Source organism: Musca domestica, unplaced genomic scaffold (assembly GCF_030504385.1).
Source record: "Musca domestica strain aabys unplaced genomic scaffold, Musca_domestica.polishedcontigs.V.1.1 74, whole genome shotgun sequence".
NCBI lineage: Eukaryota > Metazoa > Arthropoda > Insecta > Diptera > Muscidae > Musca > Musca domestica.
The window spans coordinates 560,757-582,221 of NW_026712391.1; the positions used below are offsets into that span (position 1 = coordinate 560,757).

At 34.5% G+C, this 21,465-nt stretch overlaps 1 protein-coding gene across 1 annotated transcript in view; it reads left to right on the forward strand.

The window, feature by feature from the left end:
- The window catches only part of LOC131806380 (uncharacterized), a 59,077-nt gene that overhangs the window by 31,608 nt on the left and 6,004 nt on the right, over positions 1–21,465 (forward strand). Inside the window, exons 2-3 of the mRNA XM_059130416.1 lie at positions 14,768–15,023; positions 15,081–15,201. Coding sequence (XP_058986399.1) covers positions 14,768–15,023; positions 15,081–15,201 — 377 coding nt within the window. The remainder of the gene's footprint in view (positions 1–14,767; positions 15,024–15,080; positions 15,202–21,465) is intronic.

Consider the following 21,465-nt stretch of genomic DNA (forward strand, 5'->3'; position numbering starts at 1 on the left):
TGCGACTTATTTTCCATTACTTTAACATTCCTTGGTCTTTAGGGTGAAAAGTTGTGCAAAAATTGGAAAAGAAGAAAATGACGCCCAATTAAAGATATTTTGCGTAGCAGGACACTCATCTAAATCAAACAAACTTACTATAGCCGACTGGCCTTTTAATCAAAATAATATCGATTTTTTTCAGGAAGTCCTTAGAACCCACTATTCTTGGCCATTAAGTCATTAAAGAATATTAAAAAAAAACTCGTTTCTTGTCCGTGAGTCTATGAACAAATATTAAAAAAATAGAAAGTAATTTCAAAATATTAAATAGAAAAATTAGGAAATTATTCAAACATATTTTTAAAAAATCTTCAAAAAAGTTTTTAAAACATTTAAGCCAAAAGGCCCTTTTTTTAAATATCTACGATTTTTGGACAGAAAGACTTTGAATGAAAAACACGATTTGTTGACTAAAGTCCTACCCAAATATTTTTAAAAATCCTAATGTCCTTGAAAAATATTCTTAAAAATCCACAATTTTCGTTAGTTCGTTCGTCTTTGAAAAAAATGTTTAAACAATATATTATGTTTGGCCTTGAAGTCTTTGAAAAATCCAGCATGATTTTTGGTCTTGGAATCCTTGCAACATATCTTTGAACAAATCCACTGTTTTTGGGAAGAAATTTTTTCAAAAATATTTTTTTCTTAAAATCAACGATTTTTTAAAATCCTTAGAAAATAGTTTTAAATAATCCACGATTCTTGTCCAGAAAATTCATCAATTTATTTTTTTGTTTTATTTTTTTTTTGTTGTTGCAAAATGTCAGGCTTAATACCTTTATTGTTCTTTTTATAAAAACAATGTTTGTTTATTAGTGGAGAACGATGGTAATGTTTACCAGGGGGTAGGCAGAGAATAGCTTCGTTTCGGAAAGAGCCACCAATCCTAATAAACAAACGTTGTTTTATAAAAACAACAATAAAGGGATTAAGCCTGACCATTTTGCAACAAGAAAATACTATGGTATCCCGAACAAAAAAGCCAACACTGTTCTATTTTATTTTATTTTATTTTATTTTATTTTATTTTATTTTTAATTTAAGATTCTTGGCAGTTTTGGTTCTTGGAAAATAGTTTTAATGAAGAATTTACATTTTTTTTTGAAGTCATTGGAAATATTTTTAAAGAATCCTCGATCCTTGTACTAAAAAGTTCTTGAAAAGATTTTTTTTAATCTAAGTTTCTCGGCAGTTTTGGTCCTTGCAAAATATTAAAAAATCACGATTTTTTGTCTTGAAGTCGTTGAAAAATATTAAAAAAAAATCAAAAATTTTTGTTATTGAAGTCTTTGAAAAAATGTAAAAAATCCACGAAATTCGTGAAAAAATATTTTTAAAAAATGAACAAAATTGCAAAAAATTTTAAAAAATATTTTTGAAAAAAATCAAATTTTGGTCGCCTTAAATTACAGCCGTAAGGTTGAGAATATAAAAATCCGTATTTAATTTGACTAACATAGAATGAAGTAATTCTCAATTAAGAAAACTTTTTGAAGTTCTCCTTATATTTAACTCGAGGATCCAGTTAAATTTACAGTATAGTTCTACTGATATTCCATATTTTATTGGAACTTTATTTTTATACATTTTTAGATCTATCCATTAATACCTTATCTTTGCACATTGTATTCCTGTTGTCAAAAAACTACAAGCTATTCTCATCGTGTTCACACCAACACGATAAGACGATGGCACAACGTCGTGCTCTTATGCTCACTCGACTCTGTATGTGTATGAGTGAGCAAATTCAAATATTGTATGACAGAAACTGCCTTTGTTATTCATTCTCATCAGTGAACGCTATATTTTTATACTATATAAATATTGAAATGGTATTTTGTTGGTGGCTGGCTGCAGTGGTATGAGACAACCCAACCATGTGGGTAGTAAATTGTAGAAAAACCCAACAACCGATAAGAGAAAACGACATACAACGCAAAAATTAACAACAAAGCCAACAGCAGGCTGGCTGACTGACTGACGGTCTGAGAAAAAGGTTAGTAAACTTCGACGCAATGCGCTCATTTTTTAATATAGGAAGAGTACACACATACACAAATACCTGAAAATGTTCTCACTTAACATGCGCTCGTGATGAATATGCGCGTGTTACTACAGAGCTCTAAGCAGATACGACAGCAATAGCAGCGATATGTTATTTAAAAGATAATTGGGTGTCCAGAAAATAGTTTGGTTTTTCAATAGAATAACCAAGTTGTATCCCGTACTCTAACCGGAGAGTAAGGAACAGAAAATTTATGAGAATGTTAGTTAGTTACTCTCTAGGGAGAGAGAGAGTGAGATGCAACTGTTTTTATAAGATGTGCCAATAAGATTTCTTCGGTTCTATAACATTTAAGTAGATTATCTCTTTAAAATACGTCATTTAAGTGTCAATTTTTATTGTCACCTCTTCCTTTTGTGATACATTTTAGATCCTAAATAAAATATAACGTAGGATTCGTAACAAATTATTAAGAAATCAATAATCTTTAAAACTTGTAAAAATTTGCATTTCCTTTTTCGGCACAACCCATTGTTGTCTAAATAAACATGCACACGCACACACTCACACTGTGAAACGTGCAAGTGAATGGCAAACAAGAACAGACATTTAGACACGTTTGTTGTTCAATGCGGGTAGCAGAAGATCTGAGTGCACTAGTGCTGCTGCTGTCTTCTTTAAAATGCGAGACGAAGGCGAGACGTTGCGTCGTGTACTTAATCGGCTAATGAAGTATCCATTCGAATGGATGTATGGATTTCAGGCATCTGAATAAGCTGTTGCACAAACACACACACAAACAAACACAGTGTGATATAGTGATTAAGGTATTTGTGATATACAAACCATACGTGTTTGATACATTCCAACATACCTACCTATTTCTCATTGCTCTCGTAATCTTATCAATGGCATGTTTTTTACTCATGTATGGGTACAATGATGCAACAAAAAATCATTGGGATATACCGAATTGTGTATATATGTATAATGAGTATACCTACATACATATGACATTTTTCATATTATAAAAGTCAGTACTTGGGGGTTATGAGACGTCTCATTGAAATTTTAATGCGTACAAACGAACTATAGAATTTATTTATTGTATGAAGGATTATAGGTCTTCTAAGGCTGTAGTTACGTGTTCGAAGAGTAGAGATAAGGGAATCCCCCAAACAGTTTGAACTTGAAACATGCAAATATTTATATGAGGATCGCTATAATAATTTCATCCTTCAAAATTCTCCTTCAAGATTTAAAGAATTTATATACATATATTGTCAATAAAAAATCAAAAATGGAAATGGGATATATCGGACTCTTATCTTTGGGTACACTTAACGCTAGTAGTAAAAAATTCGAAGATATGGAAAATTGGTTTAAAACAAGTTAAAAAGTATCAGTCGGTTCTGCCGACAGACGTAAACCCTCAGACACTGTTAGATTATTTAAATATAGTTTGAATTTTCTTATGATTATTCAAACTCTTGACCCTCTATGGAATGGGTTCTGAAGGAATGGGACAATATTGTCCATTTCATATCGGACTTAAATAAATACGATATAAATATTGCGACGTGCCACGTTTGGTCTTCATCATAAAATCCATATTCATCCCAAGTTTCTTGTTGAGGGAATGTTTAGATATAGCAAATTGTAAAGAATTGCTGACTTGTTTCGTACGTTATGACAAAAAAAAAGTATTGAAAATCGTGACCTTTTATGGGTGAGGTACCAGAATGGGTTCGCAGCTTGTACCAGAAGAAATGGTCCGATCTATACCATATTTATAAGAGATCTTGGGTTGATGGAAATATTGAGATGTGCCAAGCCTAAATGGAATCGGATGTAATTTCGCGTTTTATGAGCTCCATGGGTATTCAAATTTTGGATCCTTTATGGGGGAGGTACCAGAAGGAGAGGACCGATATATGTCAGCTTCACAACACATCTTATGTTAGTAGAAATAATGGAATGTTTGAAATATAAACTTTTAGGTTATTCAAAGCTTTAACCATTTGTGGTCGATGTACCAGAAGGTTGTTCCGATCTCTATCGCCTTTATAACAGATCCTTTGTTGATAGAAATATGCATATGTGCCAAGTTTAAATGGAATCGGATGTTTATTTCGCATTTTATGAGCTTAATGAGTATTCAAAGTTTCGACCTTTTATGGGGGAGGTACCAGATTTAGAAGACCGATTGGGTTAATAATAATTATTTGGGTGTGTGAAATTTCAAGATAATCGGACTCTTACATCACATTTTATAAGGGTTGAAATTATTCACAATTTTGACCCTTTGTACCTCCCCTACATGATGGAGTGGACCGATATTGTCCATTTTCGCACTTGACCTAGAACTGACGCAAATATTAGGATTTGCAAAGTCGGAGCAAAATCGGATTATCTTTTCTCTTTCTGTACAGAAAATATTTTTTTTGAAAATGTCGACCTTTTGTGGGGGAGGTACCAGAAAGAGTGGACCGATATTGCCCATCTCCGAATTCGATCTAAGATTGATAATAATATAACGATGTACCAAGTTTGGACCAAATCGGATACTCCCTTCGAGAGTTATAGTGTTCATAAGACAGACGGACGGACGGACATCGTTAGATCGACTCCAAATGTCCTAAAACCGGTTTGGTCCAAAGTGACCTAGAGTCTATAACCGTTATTTGGACTAGGCACGTTTTGACCGTATCAAACGATATATACCCTCTCTAGCCCAATGGCTGAGGGTATAAAAAAGCAAACCACATAATTTTCACTAGTAATACATAAACTTGGAATGTAATTTTCTTAAAAACTATTATACCTAGATATATAGTTTATTCTAAGATTTATAATGAAATTTTGTATAGAATAGTTCTTCTTTTGACAACATCCGTCTAAAATAAAATTTTATGTCACTTTGAGGGGTCAACTCAAAAAAATGTCAGGGAAAACTTTATAGTTAAAATTAGAAAATATTTTTTGGGCGTTTTTTTGGGAACATTGATGCGAATATTTTTTTTGATACGCTTTGGAAATAGATATATCTTTTCTTTGGTAATCCTCAGCAAAATTTGATTTGGAATACTTTTGTCTTTGACGCTATCCTTCTACAATGATGCTTTGTAGGAAATTTTTGAATAAACTTGCGGCTATCAATTACTGGCGCCCAAGCGACTTCTATCTCTGTAAATAGCAGACCTTTTACAAGTCTTTTTACAGATATAATACCATCTATAAGTCTTTGAAACATATAAATACCTATATGGGCCTACTGAAAATTCAACATACCATAGGTATTATGCAAGTAGACAGATCCTCTACAAATAGAACTTATACACTTGACCTCGTAAAAGACTTCTATAAACCATAATTCGAATTATAATTACATTGGTATGTATGAATGTGTATGTATATTTCCATTTTATTGAACCATGTTGATCAATGAATCCGCTCAAGTTATATCCAACAACGATTTTTACAAAATATAATACCATGTCCAATAGTCATTTAAACTAGTATGTCATGAAAATTAAAAAAAACATATTCTACATCTATCTCGATCTATAAAATCAAGAGCGGAGTTTTTATGACTACCCTTACCTACACATGTACATACACTCACACACACACTCATACATACATCCATCCATTTGATTAAACAATATAAAACAATTTGCCAGATCGTACTACGTCGCGTTCTTGTTTAACAATGCTCTGAAACGCAAACAGGTGATCTTTCTGTATTTGCCAATGGTGAGTAGAATAAAGCTCACTTGCCAACAAGAACAACAACAAAGCAGTGTGCGAGCATTTCACTATTTTACGCTCACCAAATGGTAGTTAAAATAATAGCTAAAACAAGCACTAGTTCAACGCCAGTTGTGGCCGAATATTTCGTGTCAGAATCAATGGATGGAACTATGCATGAATTACTGTGTGTTCGTTGATGTGTGTTGATAGCTCCGATAGCAGCTCTAACAGAACCGAAGTCGGAATATCAGTCAGCTCCATTAAAGTGGGTAACTACTTGGCGCTAGATAATAGAGTCGTCAACATAGTTGTGGGGGTGATTTAGATAGCGTCCGCGTTCCGCATATTTAGCAAATGATACATAGCTGCTTGTTCTTGTTGTTTTATGGTTTGTTTTTATTTTTTGCTAAGCTGTAGTGTTATTGTTTACATACCTAAATACATGTGTTTTTAAAATATTGTTTTTAGCATAAATAGGGTTTAAAAAATATCGATGCTAATGTTTATTAAATAACATCTGGTTATTCGGATCTTATGAAGCGGAATTATTTTTATTTGTATTTATATTGAATCAGTTTTTGGATATATTATACATATTTATATACTATATCAACAACATTCTGTGGATATCCTATAAGACCACCTATAGAAGGCATTTGGAAATTATTCTATAGACAGAAGAAGTCTTCAATAGACACACGATTTTTAAGGATTTGAAAGGATAAATAGACGGATATTCATGGATGGATATTCAAAATAATCTTCTCAAAATATTTCACATAGAAATAGGGTTTAACAACATGGGGGTATCTCTAAAATGGTATTTTACAAAGAACATACTAAAAATTTTTTATAGAATAAGAGCAAAGAAAGATCAAAGATCTATATATATAACAAGTTAAAATGCATCAGTCGATATTGCCGACAGATGTATACCCTTTGTCTATGAGGAGGTTCCGATAATTTCCATTTCGTATCACCCGTAAGTCCGATATTAATATTACACTCACTTTACACCAGATATATAATAATTTTTGGAAAATTTGCGTGAGGTACTGAATATATGGGGACCGAATTTTTACACTCCAGCTAATACTGATAGAAATATTGGTAAAATTTAAAGAAAATCGAACCCATATATCCAATTTAATGTGTACAATCAAAATGTTGACATTTTGGTGGAGGAGGGACGCGAAGACGATTGCCAAAAAGAAATCGTTGACTTGTTTCGCAAGTTATAAGAAATATAAGCATTAAACATTTTGACCCTTAGTGTGCCAAGGTACCAGAAAGGATGGGCCGATATCTACAATCTTCACACCAGATCTTATGTTAGTATAAATTTTGCAATGTGCGGAGTTTAGAAGGAATAGGATGCTTATTTCGCATTCTATGAGATGAGGTACCAGAAAGAATGGGTCTATATATTTGATCTTCATAACAATTCTTGTGTAGATAAAAATATTGAGATTCGTGAAAATCGAAGACCTCATTTCACCTTTTATAAAATTTATAATTATTCAAAATTTTGACCCTTTGTGGGGAGTAAAGCTCATTTCAACTAGATTTAAGTTGGATAATAATATTAAAATGATCCATGTTTTGATCAAGTCAGATAATCCGTTGGAGACTTCAAATGTTCAAAAACGGATTCTGTCCAAAGAGACCAAGGGTCTAAAACCGTTATTTCAATAACGGCATGGTAGTATCAATTGATGTATACATTCTGTAGCCATATGGCTGAGGGTATAAAAAGGAGAACTTTCAAAGATCTATGTATATTATGCCCTATGCTAGCTGTACACTGTTTTAGGTTCCAATATACAGAAAGTAAATATAAATATAACGACCTTACTAGAGATTTTTTTGACATATGACCTTTCAATAATTTTTTATAGAGGAAATGGATTTAAAAGCACCTCCTATAAAAAAATATATCCAAAAAAAAGTCGTCTATACAGAAAAGACCTCTAAGAGTTCTTCAAAAGAGTGGACCTTAAAAATCTCTTATGTATGTTAGTCTTAAAAAAGGATTTTATAAAGAGAGGAATCCTCAAATATTGGCCTTTAACAGGTGTTGTATAGAGAGCGGATCTTCAAGAGATCTTCTATTAAAAGAAAACTTCATCTCAAAATGTCTTCTTAATGTCTTCAAAAGAAGGAACTTTTAAAAGACTTCTTTAGAGAAGACCTGGAAAAACATTATTTGTGTGAATTATCCTCTAAATATATATTTCGAAATGTACTCTATAGAGAGAAGATCTTCAAAATATCTTCGCAATCTATTCTATAAAGAGAGGACTTTCAAAAGTTTTTTTTTTTTTTAAATAATATATTTAAAATCTATTCAAAAGCAAAAATAAATTTCATATTTTATAAAGGGCAAAAGACATGGCCTCTGAGGACCCCTTAAATTCCTCCTTAAAGTGAAAATAGAAGACCCCTTAAAGAAGTTCTATAAATGAAAACCCTTATAAAAGCCTTCTCCATGCAGGGTGCGTATCCTATTTAAAGAACTCAAAAGAAACTGTAGCTAAAAACACGGAAATGCCATTATTTTAAGAGTTATGGCCATTTTAAAGTAAGCTACTTCTCCTCTCTAAAAATCTGATCACAAATTATAGCTAAAAACCCCGAAATATTTAAGGAGTTATGATCATTTTTTTTTCATTTTCCTTTTTTAAAAAACTGATTAGAAAACATAGCCGAACATCCCCGAAATGTCAATAATTAAGGAGTAGGAGTAGGTAAGGATCCTTTTAGAGTTTTTATGCGGAAGAAGATCTTTCAAGATCTTCCTTTTTTAAAACTTCTTAGAAGATCTTCCAAAGAGAAACTTGGTCAAAATTATTGGTAAAAGTATTGTGTTAGACAACTTATTAAGCCAGAAAGCTCCTGTAGACAGAAGATTTTTTAGGGTCCTTTTGAATGAATAAGAAAATCCTTTCAGAATTTCAAGATTTCAGAATCTTGCGTTTATTTGAAGGCAGGGAAACAGTTTTCCTTGATATCGTGAGTTGATATAGTAACTTTATATAGGCGAAGAGGCATTTAATTTTCTATAGACAAATCGCCAACACTCCTCTTTTGCAAGAACCATCTTAAGTTTTTATTCTTGAGAGAAGGGAACACTCTTAAGTAGGTTCTAGATCTTCTATAGATGGTAGATTTACTTTTTTATACATTTAGCCGATCACTATAAAAATATATATATATATTGTCAATGTCATTTATAGGACTTATATAGGTTTAAATTGCATTTTGTAGCTCTCTCTATGACTATTTACATTTTTGTCATACATACATACGATTTTATTCACATTCCACAGATCTACACGTTTTGTAGACTTCCTAACACAATACTTGTTCAGTTACACTTTGTAGCAGGTGAACATACACACACACACACACTCATCCAGCCATAATTTCATGTTGGTGGAGGGAGTTGGGGGTGGGGGGTGTAAACAATCCAATCAGAACAAACAGGTGAGTGAGTGAGTATCCATAACGTACCCTCAATATTTCATTGTTTATTATCAGTCTGTCTCTCAGTGTGTGTGTGTGTGATATGGTAGTATTACGCCAGCTACACAAAGCAAAGTATGTGTGTGTGTATTCAGTGGGTATCTGTTCTTTATTTATTTGCTTACTTGGCTGGCTCTCTGAAACTATTGTCATTCAGACGGAATGACAAGTGTATGTTACTGGTTGTTGTTATCTATTTTTTTTTTTTTTGAAATTTGTAAAAATGTTTATAATGTCATCACAATAATGACTGATGTTATAAAAATTGTAAGGCACTTAGGATTAGATCTGTTTTATGACAAATAGTTGAATTGAACAGAAAATCAATTTTATATTTTGTTCAATGAGAAATATTAACTTATTTTGGAATTTTCAAGAGGGAATACACATCATATATGAGCTAAGTGCAGTGTTTGATAACGTTACAATACAAAATGTGTGCCAGGCATTAACAGTTTTGATCTGAATTTTGACCCTAAGCATATACATTTTTGAAGTTTACCGAGGAGTATATTAGTAAAACCATAGCACAATACCCCCACATCCATTTTTCTGTTCAAAACTATTTCAACGTCTCCATGTGTAAACCCTAGCAACTAATAGTGATCTCAAAATCAATTTTCAGGATTCTAAAGCTATCCCTTCACCCAATATCAAATGTTGTAACATATAGTACATACGCTTAGGATATGCAATCTACATCTCTCCATCCTAGATACCAACAGTGATCCAAATTTAGTACTTTTCATACAATTTTAGTAAAAATTTCCAAAACAACTTCCATATCTCAATTCCAGATACCAAAAGAGACCTCAATATCAAATTTAAGGATTCCAGTCCATGCCCTCACCCACTACCAAATATAAGACGTATTTTCAAACGTACGCCAAATTTCAAATACAGATACCATCAATAATCTGAATATTAAATTTTAGAATTTTTTCTCTATCCCTTCACCCAATACCAAATACAGAACCATACAGGACTTTTATACAATTATTTTTTTATACAATTCCGAATCCGCCTCCATATTTCCAGGCTACACATGAACAGCTAACCTAATACCATATTTCATATTCACCCAATGAAAAATTGTACTAAATATAGTACTATTTAGTACTTTTTTTTGCACTTGTAGTACACATTTCCAAAACCACCTTTTTATCACAAACCTACCATTAAAAAGGACTCAAATAAAAATTTTTAAAATTCCAGCTTCATCCTAAACTAAACTGTTCCGAATTTAGTACCATTTGGTACAGATCGCACACTTAGTCATATATTGTATACTCCTTCCTTTGGTACATCTATCCTGCACTCCTCATTCCAAAGAATTCTAGATTATTCCGTTTGTCCAGTACAAAATATTCAATTTTAGTACATTTTAGTACTTTTCCTACCTTTTAGTACAAAGTACAAAAGTACAAAAAAGTCAGACTTAAATTTCAAGATTCCAGTGTTTCGTCTGGACGTTGATTCTTGCTCGGTCGGTTGTTATACTACACTTTTACATATATGGATTTAGAGGTACCATAAGAAATGGTCCGATCTCTTCCACCTTTATAACAGATCTTGTGTTGTTGAAAGTATTAAGATGTACCAAGTCTGCATGGACTTGGATGTTCATTTCTCGATTTATGACAAAATTTGACTTTTTGTGGGGAAGGTACAAGAAGAGTAGACCGATATATCCCATATTTGTTGAAATATGAAGAGAACCGGATACTTATTTCGAATTTCATAATCGTTTTGGTTATTCAAAACTTTGACCTATTGTGGTGGAAGTACCAGAAGAAAGGGTCCGATCTCTACCACCTTTTTAACAGCTCTTGTGTTGATGGAAATTTTGAGATGTGTCAAGTCTAAATGGAATCGGATGTAGTTTTGGCGGTTTATGAGCTCCATGGATATTCAGAAATTTGACCTTTTGTGGGCGAGGTACTAGAAGGAGTCGACCGATGTATTCCACTGTACCTTGGCTTAATAGAAAAATTGTGATGTGTGTAAAAATCGGACTTTTACTTCACATTTTATAAGAGTTATAATTATTCAACAGTTTGACCCTTTGTGAAGGAGGTACTTAATGGAGGGACCCGGTATTGTTAATGTTCGCACCAGATCTAGCACTGATGCAAATATTAGGATTTGTTAAGTTGGAGCAAAATCGTTTTATTTTTTTCTCTCTGTGCAGAAAAGTATTTTTTTTAATTTCGATTTTATTTGGGGACGTACCAGAAGGAGTGGATCGATATTTCCCATCTCGAAACTCGATCTAAGTTTGAGGTTTGATGGACCAAATAGGATTCTCCCTTAAAGAATTATCATGCGCTCCAGCCAGTCAGACGGACGGAGTACGGACATTGCTAGATCAACTCCAAATGTTCTGAAACGGATTTAGCCCAAAGAGACCTAGGGTCTAAAAATTTGGCCGTATCAAATGATATGTACCTTCTCTAGTCAAATGGCTGAGGGTATAACTATTCTAGGAACTTATAATGCATTATTCCGTTCGGAACCTAGAGTGATTTCCACAGATGGGCAGACAGCCGGACGGACATGACAAATCGGCATAGAATATTAATTCATCAAGAAAATATATCATTTGTGGGGTCTAGAATGCTTATTTCGGAATGACAAACCTAATATACCCTCCATATTATTATATGCGGTGGAGTGTATAACAATAATTCTTTTCTATGTACAGTTTTATTCAAGTATTTTTCATCTGAACAAATGTACAGAATACAAATATAACATATAATGTACATGACCCATTATGGTATGAAAGAAGTTGACTTGCATTTTGGTTCAGAGTAAATAATGTTCATCTGTAGCTTTGTATGTGCACATGTGTGTGAGGCAGGCATACATAAGAGGATAAGCGTCATCAAATATGTCTTTTGTAATAGAATAGTCTTTTTACACCCTACACCACAAAGTGGTCAGGGTATTATGTCCTTGTGCATTTGTTTGTAACAGGCAAATGGAAACGAGATAGACCCATAGTTCCTTTTGATGATCTGCATATAATAACATTCTGAGTCGATTTATGCATGTCCGTCCGTCCGTCTGTCCATGTATTTTTGAGAACAAAGTATAGTTCGCATTTATTGCCCTATCCAGATGAAATTTTGCACAAATCATTTGTTTGGCCCAAGGACGAACCCTATTGAAATTGGAGATAATCGGTAAAAATGTAGATATAGCTCCCATATATATCTTCGTCCGATTTGGCTTTTGTTGTGCACCAAGCGTGTAATATCAGCGCGAATAGTATGAAATTTTTGCACATATAACCAAATAAGGCCTAAAAATAGGCCTAATGATAAGTATTGATCGAAATCGGTTCAAATATACCTATAGCTCCCATATATATTGTTCATCCGATTTGTTATTTTTGTCCTCCGCTGCCGTAATATGCACTCTGCAACAACAATATTTGGGGAAATATAGCAAATATAGCTCAGAAATACATTTGCTAAATTTTATCGAGATCGGTTCAGATTTGGATATAGCTCCCATATATATCTTTATACGATTTCAAATTAATTGTGCACCAAATGTGCAATACAAGTCCGAATTTAAAAGATACAAATGCTTCGGCATATTTAGTCCTTTGAACTATAAATTATAATTATAATCACAGCGTGTATGATTGAATTCTCCCATAAAAACTTTTAATTGTTAAATGGAGCTCTACTTAATTAGCAAAGTGACGTAGGGTATCATAAAGTCGGCCCCGCCCGACTTTAAGACTTTCTTTACTGGTTTGTAATAGAATAGTCCTGGTTATGTTTATTTTAAAAAATTGCTGATGTATGTCTATTAATAGTTTATGATACCTTTGTGAACATTAATGAGGGCTAGGTATATTGTTTTAATAAATAACGGTTATATTCCCAAATTTCTTATTTTATTCCACCGAAATCCGTGCTTGATATGTTAACATTTGACTCTCTCTCGTTAGCCCTTTCTTTTTACTGCAATGACAAAATTAATGACATGACGAGCCCAAACCATCACTCCAAAGTTCATACATACATATGGCTTCAGTTTGGTCTGATGTCTATATGTTTTTTTTGTGTAAATATGTAAAATATGTTCTCCATGTATGTTTGTTTGTATTTCAGATATGCCATTCAAACAATGCCTTATGATACACTTTACAGAAGAGTATACCCAGCATACCAAATTGACTTGAGAATAATATTTTAATAAGCTTTCACACATAAGCCTTAAGCTTGAGAAAATCTTGAGAATGTATTGAGAAATGCTTGTTTAACAATTATAGAAAAATCGAAAGGGAACCCTTACTCATAAGCTTATTCTTGTAATTGCAGAATAAGCTTACGAAAGTAATATATTTTCAATGGTATAAAATATTTATTTTTTATTTTTTTTAATTATTTTACACATTTCATTCATTGATCGCCATCCTAGCTGTCGCTGCCTTCCGCATCTCCTCCACTAATTCTTCACTTCTCTTGAATTCTTGCAACTTTTTGACGCCTCTATTCTGGAATGAGATTGAAATAATATACACTACAGATTCCCAGATTTATTATTCATCATTACCTTAGAATTTCGTCCAGAAATGGGTCTTAAATTCGCGTGATTTTGATTTTAACCAAAGAAAATATTTTTTTGTCAACAATTTTCAGAAAAAAAATTAAAACAAATTTGTCAACAAAGGACAGATTTGAGAAAAGTTTGTGCAAAAAAGTTTTTCTCTAGCATTGTTGAGGAATTCTTACGATAAACTATTTTCATAATATTATTCTCAAGCTGTATTATGTTTTTGGTATGTTGGGTAGCTTCCTAAACATGTATGTATAAATGTATTGGTATTGTACAATGTTAAACCTATATGAACAATGTTAAGAGGGGGTGGTGAAGTAGTTTTGCTAAACTTTTTTCATATGAACTCAGGGTAAACACAAATACAGTAACATAACTACATCGATACATATGTACATGCATACGCACACAAGAGTGATATAATAAGTTACGTTACGTTTGAGAGGTTACTACTTGCAATTGTTGTTATGATTTAGTGGCTCAACTGTGGAAGCCATAGTAACCGATTTAGGTTATGTTGGAATATAATGACTCATGTGCATGCATACACACACGCATGTATGTATGTATGTATGTTGTGTATAAATGTATAACTCTCAAAACTTTAAATGTACATAAAAGTGCTTAAGAGGAGCCTTGTAACAATAACGATTACAGATTATTGAAATGGGTAGGACTTCTTCTTTTATGGAATTGTTGTAGTTATTGAATATGCGGAAGATCTTCAACAATTTTTATACCCAATGCATGTTTCCTATTTTTAGTTCCACTTTCATAATCTGCTGGATTTTCCCCATAATTATTAAAAATTACATTTTTCGAACAGTGTAATTTTTCAATATTTTCTTTCCTATTTTCCTTCAGCTCGAATTGCAGCGCCCCAAGACTGGTGTCTACCTCAACGAAAGTGAACCGCCAAATTTTTATCCCACCGATGGTATACCCTACAGTACATATAATCCGCGAGTGCTACAAAATCAATTCGATGGGCAGCAGTTGAAAAAGATCGACATCATACCGGGCAAAACTACACAAGACTTGTGGACTTGGAATTTGGGACTGCAACAGCGAGAAAGTGATTTGGATAGGCGTTTTATAGAGGCAGCAGTGCAAAAATTCGGTAGTATTATGGAAATTTTATTTAAATACCTAAAATCCATAATATTTCGTTTTGCAGATTGTGATAAGTTGGAACTGCTGGTCTATAAGATACCCGATGATTTGGAAAAGACATTTAGAGCCCAAGTTGTATTTGGCTCAAGGGCTCTCAAGATGGAGGCACAACCAGCAAAGAAACAGTAAGTAAGGGGTAGCAAAGTACCTGGAAATACGGGTAGAGGCCATTTTGGGGTTAACTGTAATATAAAACTTTAAAATAAAAATGCGTCTGAATTCGGTCGGGCCGAACATTTAATACCCTTCACCATTGTGAAGTTACATGAAAATTTTCCAAAAAAAATCTTTAGATAAATACCTCTCAAATTACATTATTTTGGGGGCTACACGAAGACGCTGTCCTTCTTAATATTTTGTCACAGGCTGTAGTGCCGATTCCGAACTTCAAGTCCGAAATTTGAAACAATTCCGGTAGTTAATGGTGGTAAAATCATCAAAATACCAAATATCGATTAACAGATCTTTAAAAGGTTTTCTGGGTACAGAAGTTCTATAACAGGTCTTCTGAGAACAGAATTCCTCTAACGGGTCTTCTAGGGACAGAAAGCCTCTAACAGGCCTTATCTGGACAGATTTCCTTTAAAAGGTATTCTGTTGACAGAAGTTCTTCAACAGGTCTTCTGTAGACAGAAGGTCTCTAACTGGTAATTTTTTGAAAGAAGTCCCTCGACAGGTCTTCTGTGGACAGAAAGCCTCTAAAAAATCTACTGTGAACAGAAAGGTCTTCTGGGGACAGAAGTCCTTCAAAATATTTTCTGTTGGCTAGAGATCTTCAACAAGTCTTCTGTGGAAAGAAAGCTTTTAAAGCCTTCTTTGAACAAAAGTCCTTTAACAGGTCTTCTTAGGACTACAGGCCTTTAACAGGTCTTCTGAGGACAAAAGCAGTAGCAGTACATCTGGGGACAGAAGTCCTTCAAAAAGTCTTCTGTTGGCTTTCTTTGGACAGAAATCCTTTAATAGGTCTTCTGAGGACAAAAGGCCTGTAACGGGTCTTCTGTGGACAGAAGTCGACTAACTGGCCGGGCCGAACTTTAAATACCCTCCACCATTTTTAAGAAACGTTAAAATTTTTAGAAAATAAAAAATCCGTAGAAAAATACCTTTTAAATGAAACCCCTTATATGGGGGCTATAGTCCTTCATAAGTAATTTTTTGTCATAGGCCGTAGTACCGATTTCGAACTTAAAATACGAAATTTAAAACAATTTGTAAAATACATCTGAAGATTCACCCTGTTTTGTTTCACAACCCATTTACTACTTCATACTTTTAGTACTAGTTTACTAAAGTTGTATTCCGTTAGGTTTTATAACTATCATCTCATTGTAACCTAACTACTTCTCTTTAAACCTTTGTTCAGTAAAGATTACTTTCTATCAATTACACAACTTGTCTTTTATTCAAGAAGCTATCTGACTGCTAACATAGGTTATGGGCCCAGGCACTGCCCACGTGTTATTGCTTCAAGAATAAAAGTTCAAAGTCATAAGAAAGAAGTAAAAGAAGTATTAATTCGCGGATTGTTTAGAAATTGAAAATTATGGCAAGTTCGGCGCAAATAGAAAAGCTGTGTGGAGATAACTATTCAAGTTGGTCGGTCCATATGAAGAGCTTGTTAATCACTTTGGACTATTGGAGTGTCATAGATGGGACATGTCCAATAACAGCAACCGCAGAGGAAAAGGCTGCTTGGAAAGTGATTGATTCTAAGGCGCTAGCAACAATCACGCTTTGTATAAAGCCGTCGGAATTAATACACGTGAAGTCGTGCAAAAATGCTAAGGAAGCTTGGAACAAATTAAGTTCCACATATGTTGGCAAAACTCCCGCCAGGAAGGTAAATTTGTTCAAAAGGTTGGTTAGATTTAAAATTCAAGATTCGATTGGATACCAACAACAAATAAATGAGTTCAGCTCAATGGTGGAATCATTAAGAGAAATTGACGTTTCACTACCAGAGGATTTTGTAAGTTTATTGTTGTTGTGCAGTCTCCCCGACGAATATGAAAGCTTCATAGTGGCGATGGAGAGTAGAGACATTCTGCCTAGTTGGGATCAGTTGAAGGTCAAAGTGTTGGAAGAGCATCAACGTCGAGGAGAGAAAATAGTAAATGGTGATGAACACGTGTTTGCGGCGAATTCAAGGCGGGCGAATAAGAAGAAAGGCAAACATGAAAAAGAGAGCGGTGAGCAGCACAGGCACAAAAATATTCGATGTTACTCATGCGGAAAGAGAGGTCACATTAAGGCGAATTGCAATAGCAAAGCGATGATAATGACAGCCAGAGAATCGAGCAGCTTAAACTCAAATGAGTGGATTGTAGACAGTGGCGCATCATCACATATGAGTGGAAATAAATGTGTGTTCTCTTCATTAAGAGAACTTAGGCAAAAGGTAATGCTGGCATCAGGTGATTGTGTATTTGCTGAGGGCATAGGCAATGTAAATTTGAAATCGGAGTTTACCGACATTACTCTATGCAATGTACTCTTCGTGCCAATGTTAAATGCAAATTTTTGTCTGTTCACAAAATAATTGAGCATGGACATAACGTGCGATTTACGAAAGAGAATGTGTGCGCAAAAAATAAAAACAATCATTTGATTTTCGAAGCTCAGCCTAAAGGTGGAATATTTACCACAACATTTTATGTGAAAGAGGAATTGATGATGGTGAACGAGAAAGCTGATAATGCGCTGTGGCATCGTAGGCTGGGCCACTTAAATTGCAAAGATATGGAAAAGTTACAGAATCTGGAAATGGTGAGAGGACTGGCCATAGACCCAAAAGCTGAAATCGATTGTGTGACATGTGCTATGTGCAAGATGACTGTTAAGCCGTTTACTAAATATGGAGAACGTTTCAGTAAGAAGCCATTAGAGGTAGTGCATTCGGATATATGCGGTCCAATGCGAGTTGTAAGCGAAGGTGGTTCCAGATATTTCATATCTTTTATTGACGACTACTCACGCTTCGCGACAATCTATTTTTTGAGAAAAAAATCAGACGCCCTTAAAGTTTTCAAAGATTTCTGTACGATGTCAGAAAGACAGACTGGTTGTAAAATGAAAATTCTAAGAAGCGATAACGGGAGTGAGTATTTGTCTAACGAATTTCAACTGTATTTATCGTCGGCAGGCATAGAACACCAGACTACAGTAAAATACACCCCGCAGCAGAACGGAGTTGCCGAAAGATTAAACAGAACCGTAGTTGAGATGGCGCGGTGTATGTTATGTGACTCTAACCTTCCTCATTCTTTGTGGTCCGAAGCCGTCAACACAGCCACATACGTAAGGAATCGTTGCCCATCAAAGGTTTTGAAAAACAAGACGCCCTATGAATGTTGGTTTGGTAGAAACCTACAGTGGCTCATCTTCGATGTTTTGGATGCGACGTTGTTGCCTTGGACAAAAAGCCAGGTCGGTCTAAGCTACAACCCAAAGGAAAGCCATATGTTTTTGTTGGTTATGCACACCAGTCGAAGGCCTACCGATTATACAACAAAGAATGCAGAAATATTGTTATTGCTCGTGATATTGTTTTCTTTGAAAAGAAATTTACAAATACAGTCGATACGGATGATGGAATAAAGCGGAACAAAGATGATTGGTTTAATGTTGAATTAAATCTTCAACCTTTTCCCGATAGCGAATGTCAACCCGAAAGAGGAATTCAAGAGAGCAACAATGCAAATGAATCGGATGACAACCATAGTGAATTCTCAACGGATGGATCAGTCAACGCGCAAGTTGGTGAGAAAAGAAAAAGAGGTAGGCCGAAAATAGTGAAAACGGGAAGAAAAGGACGACCAAAAAAAATATTCGTTGTGGAACCTACTCAAATTGTAAATAAAGTCGAAGAAATTAATAAAGATCCGAGTACGGTTGAGGAGGCGATGCAATCTTCCAACGCAAATGACTGGAGAAAGGCAATGAGAGAGGAATATGAGTCACTGATGAGAAAAAGCACATGGGAACTTGTGGAGAGACCAGATGGAAAGAATACTGTTGGTTGTAAGTGGGTGTTTGTCACCAAGAGAGACCCTTCTGGAAATATTGTTAAACACAAGGCACGACTTGTTGCTCAGGGATTCTCTCAAAAGTTCCGAATTGACTATAATGAAACGTACTCCCCAGTTGTGAGATTTACTGCTATTAGAATGTTGTTTGCTGTTGCTGCTGGTCGGAAGATGCTTGTCAACCATATCGATATTGTTTCTGCATACCTTAATGGTGAATTGAAAGAAGAGGTTTATATGCGGCAGCCGCCTATGTTTATTGACAAAAATATCCCAAATGGAGTTTGCAAGCTAAAAAAATCTATTTATGGTCTCAAACAGGCTGGCCGAGATTGGTATCGCAAAATAAACCAAATATTGCTCGATTTAAATTTTGTTCGCTGCAAGACTGATAGTTGCTTGTACGTGTTGCATAAGGAGGGAGAATTGGTAATGTTGGCTATTTATGTCGACGATATTTTACTCGCATGTTCAGAGGAGAACACATTAAGCGAGGTGGTACTGAGCTTGAATAAGTATGTGGATGCGATTGACAGAGGTCCGGTCAATTACTATTTGGGGATGGAGATAAAAAGAGACGGTCCTCGAGGAAATATATCAGTACATCAGTTATCGTATACAGAAGAATTGATTCGAGAATGGAATATGGAACAATGTAAGCCATTGTTTACCCCTTTTGTGGCTGGAACGGTCTTGGAAGCTTGTAAAGAAGATAACTGTCATGGATTTGATGTAAAAATATACCAGTCGTTAATAGGATCGCTGACATATTTATCTGCTGCCTCACGTCCTGACATATCACACATCGTGTCAAAGCTCTCGCAGTTTAATAGTCATCCACACAAGGAGCATTTTGTTGCAGCCAAAAATGTTTTGCGATACCTGAAGCAAAATCCAAAAGGTACGTTATCATTCAGTTCTTCTAATGATTTGGTATGTTACACAGATGCAGACTGGGGCTCAAATGTGGTGGACCGCAAATCATTTAGTGGATTTGTAATTTTTCTTGCTGGAGGTCCAATAACTTGGGAATCGAAGAAACAAAAGATCGTTGCACTAAGTTCCATGGAAGCCGAGTATATTGCCATGTGTCAAGGCACCAAAGAAGTGGTTTATATCAGAAGCCTACTTGCTGAAATAGGACTTCATGAATTTATCCAGTCAGCGACTACAATAAGATGCGATAACCAAAGTGCCCAGTTTATGGTTGAAAATCCAGTTGCTCACAAAAGGAGCAAGCATATAGATATTAGATATCACTACATACGTGAAAAGTTTGAAAATAAGGACATTGTTTTAGAATATGTGTCAAGTGATACTAATATAGCTGATATGTTTACTAAATGCTTGACCAAAGAGAAACATGTCAAGTTTTCGAAAATGTTATTTCAAACTGAAAATTAATTGAACGAATTATCTGTTTATGGAAATAGTATATGGGTTGAGGTAGGGTATGTAAAATACATCTGAAGATTCACCCTGTTTTGTTTCACAACCCATTTACTACTTCATACTTTTAGTACTAGTTTACTAAAGTTGTATTCCGTTAGGTTTTATAACTATCATCTCATTGTAACCTAACTACTTCTCTTTAAACCTTTGTTCAGTAAAGATTACTTTCTATCAATTACACAACTTGTCTTTTATTCAAGAAGCTATCTGACTGCTAACACAATTCCGGTAAAAAGTGTCGCTAAAATCATCAAAATACCGGATTTCAGGAGGTATCGTTTTATGGGGGCTATGCGAAGACGTAGACCTGCATTGACAAGTTTTTGTTGCAGTTGGTTGTAGTACTCATTACGAACTTCAACTACGAATTTTGAAATAATGCCGCAAAAACCACCAAATGCCGAATATCGGAGGTAACATATGGGGGTTATATGAAGACCTGCACACGCGATTTTGTAGTACCTATTGCGAACTTTAAATAAAAAAATTGAAACAATTCAGATGAATAATGGCGCAAAAATCATCAAAATACCGAATATCTGGAGGTATCGTTCCATACGAAAACGTGGACCTGCATAGGCAATTTTCCGTCAGAGGCTGTAGTACCCAATACGAACTTCAAATACGAATTTTTAAACAATTCTGGTAAATAATGCAGCCAAAATCATCAAAATACCGAATATTGAGAGGTACCGCTTTTGGGGGCTATACGAAAACGTGGACTGACACCGAACATAACCTGTCTACTAGCAAAATACACATATGTGCAAAATTTTAGTCTTCTATCTCAATTCGTTGGAAAGATAATGTGTTGGGTCTGACATGAGTATTTCGAGGAGTTACAAACGGAATGACAAAGTTAATATACCCTCAATAGTGGGGTGGAGGATATAAAAAATATTAAAAAAATAA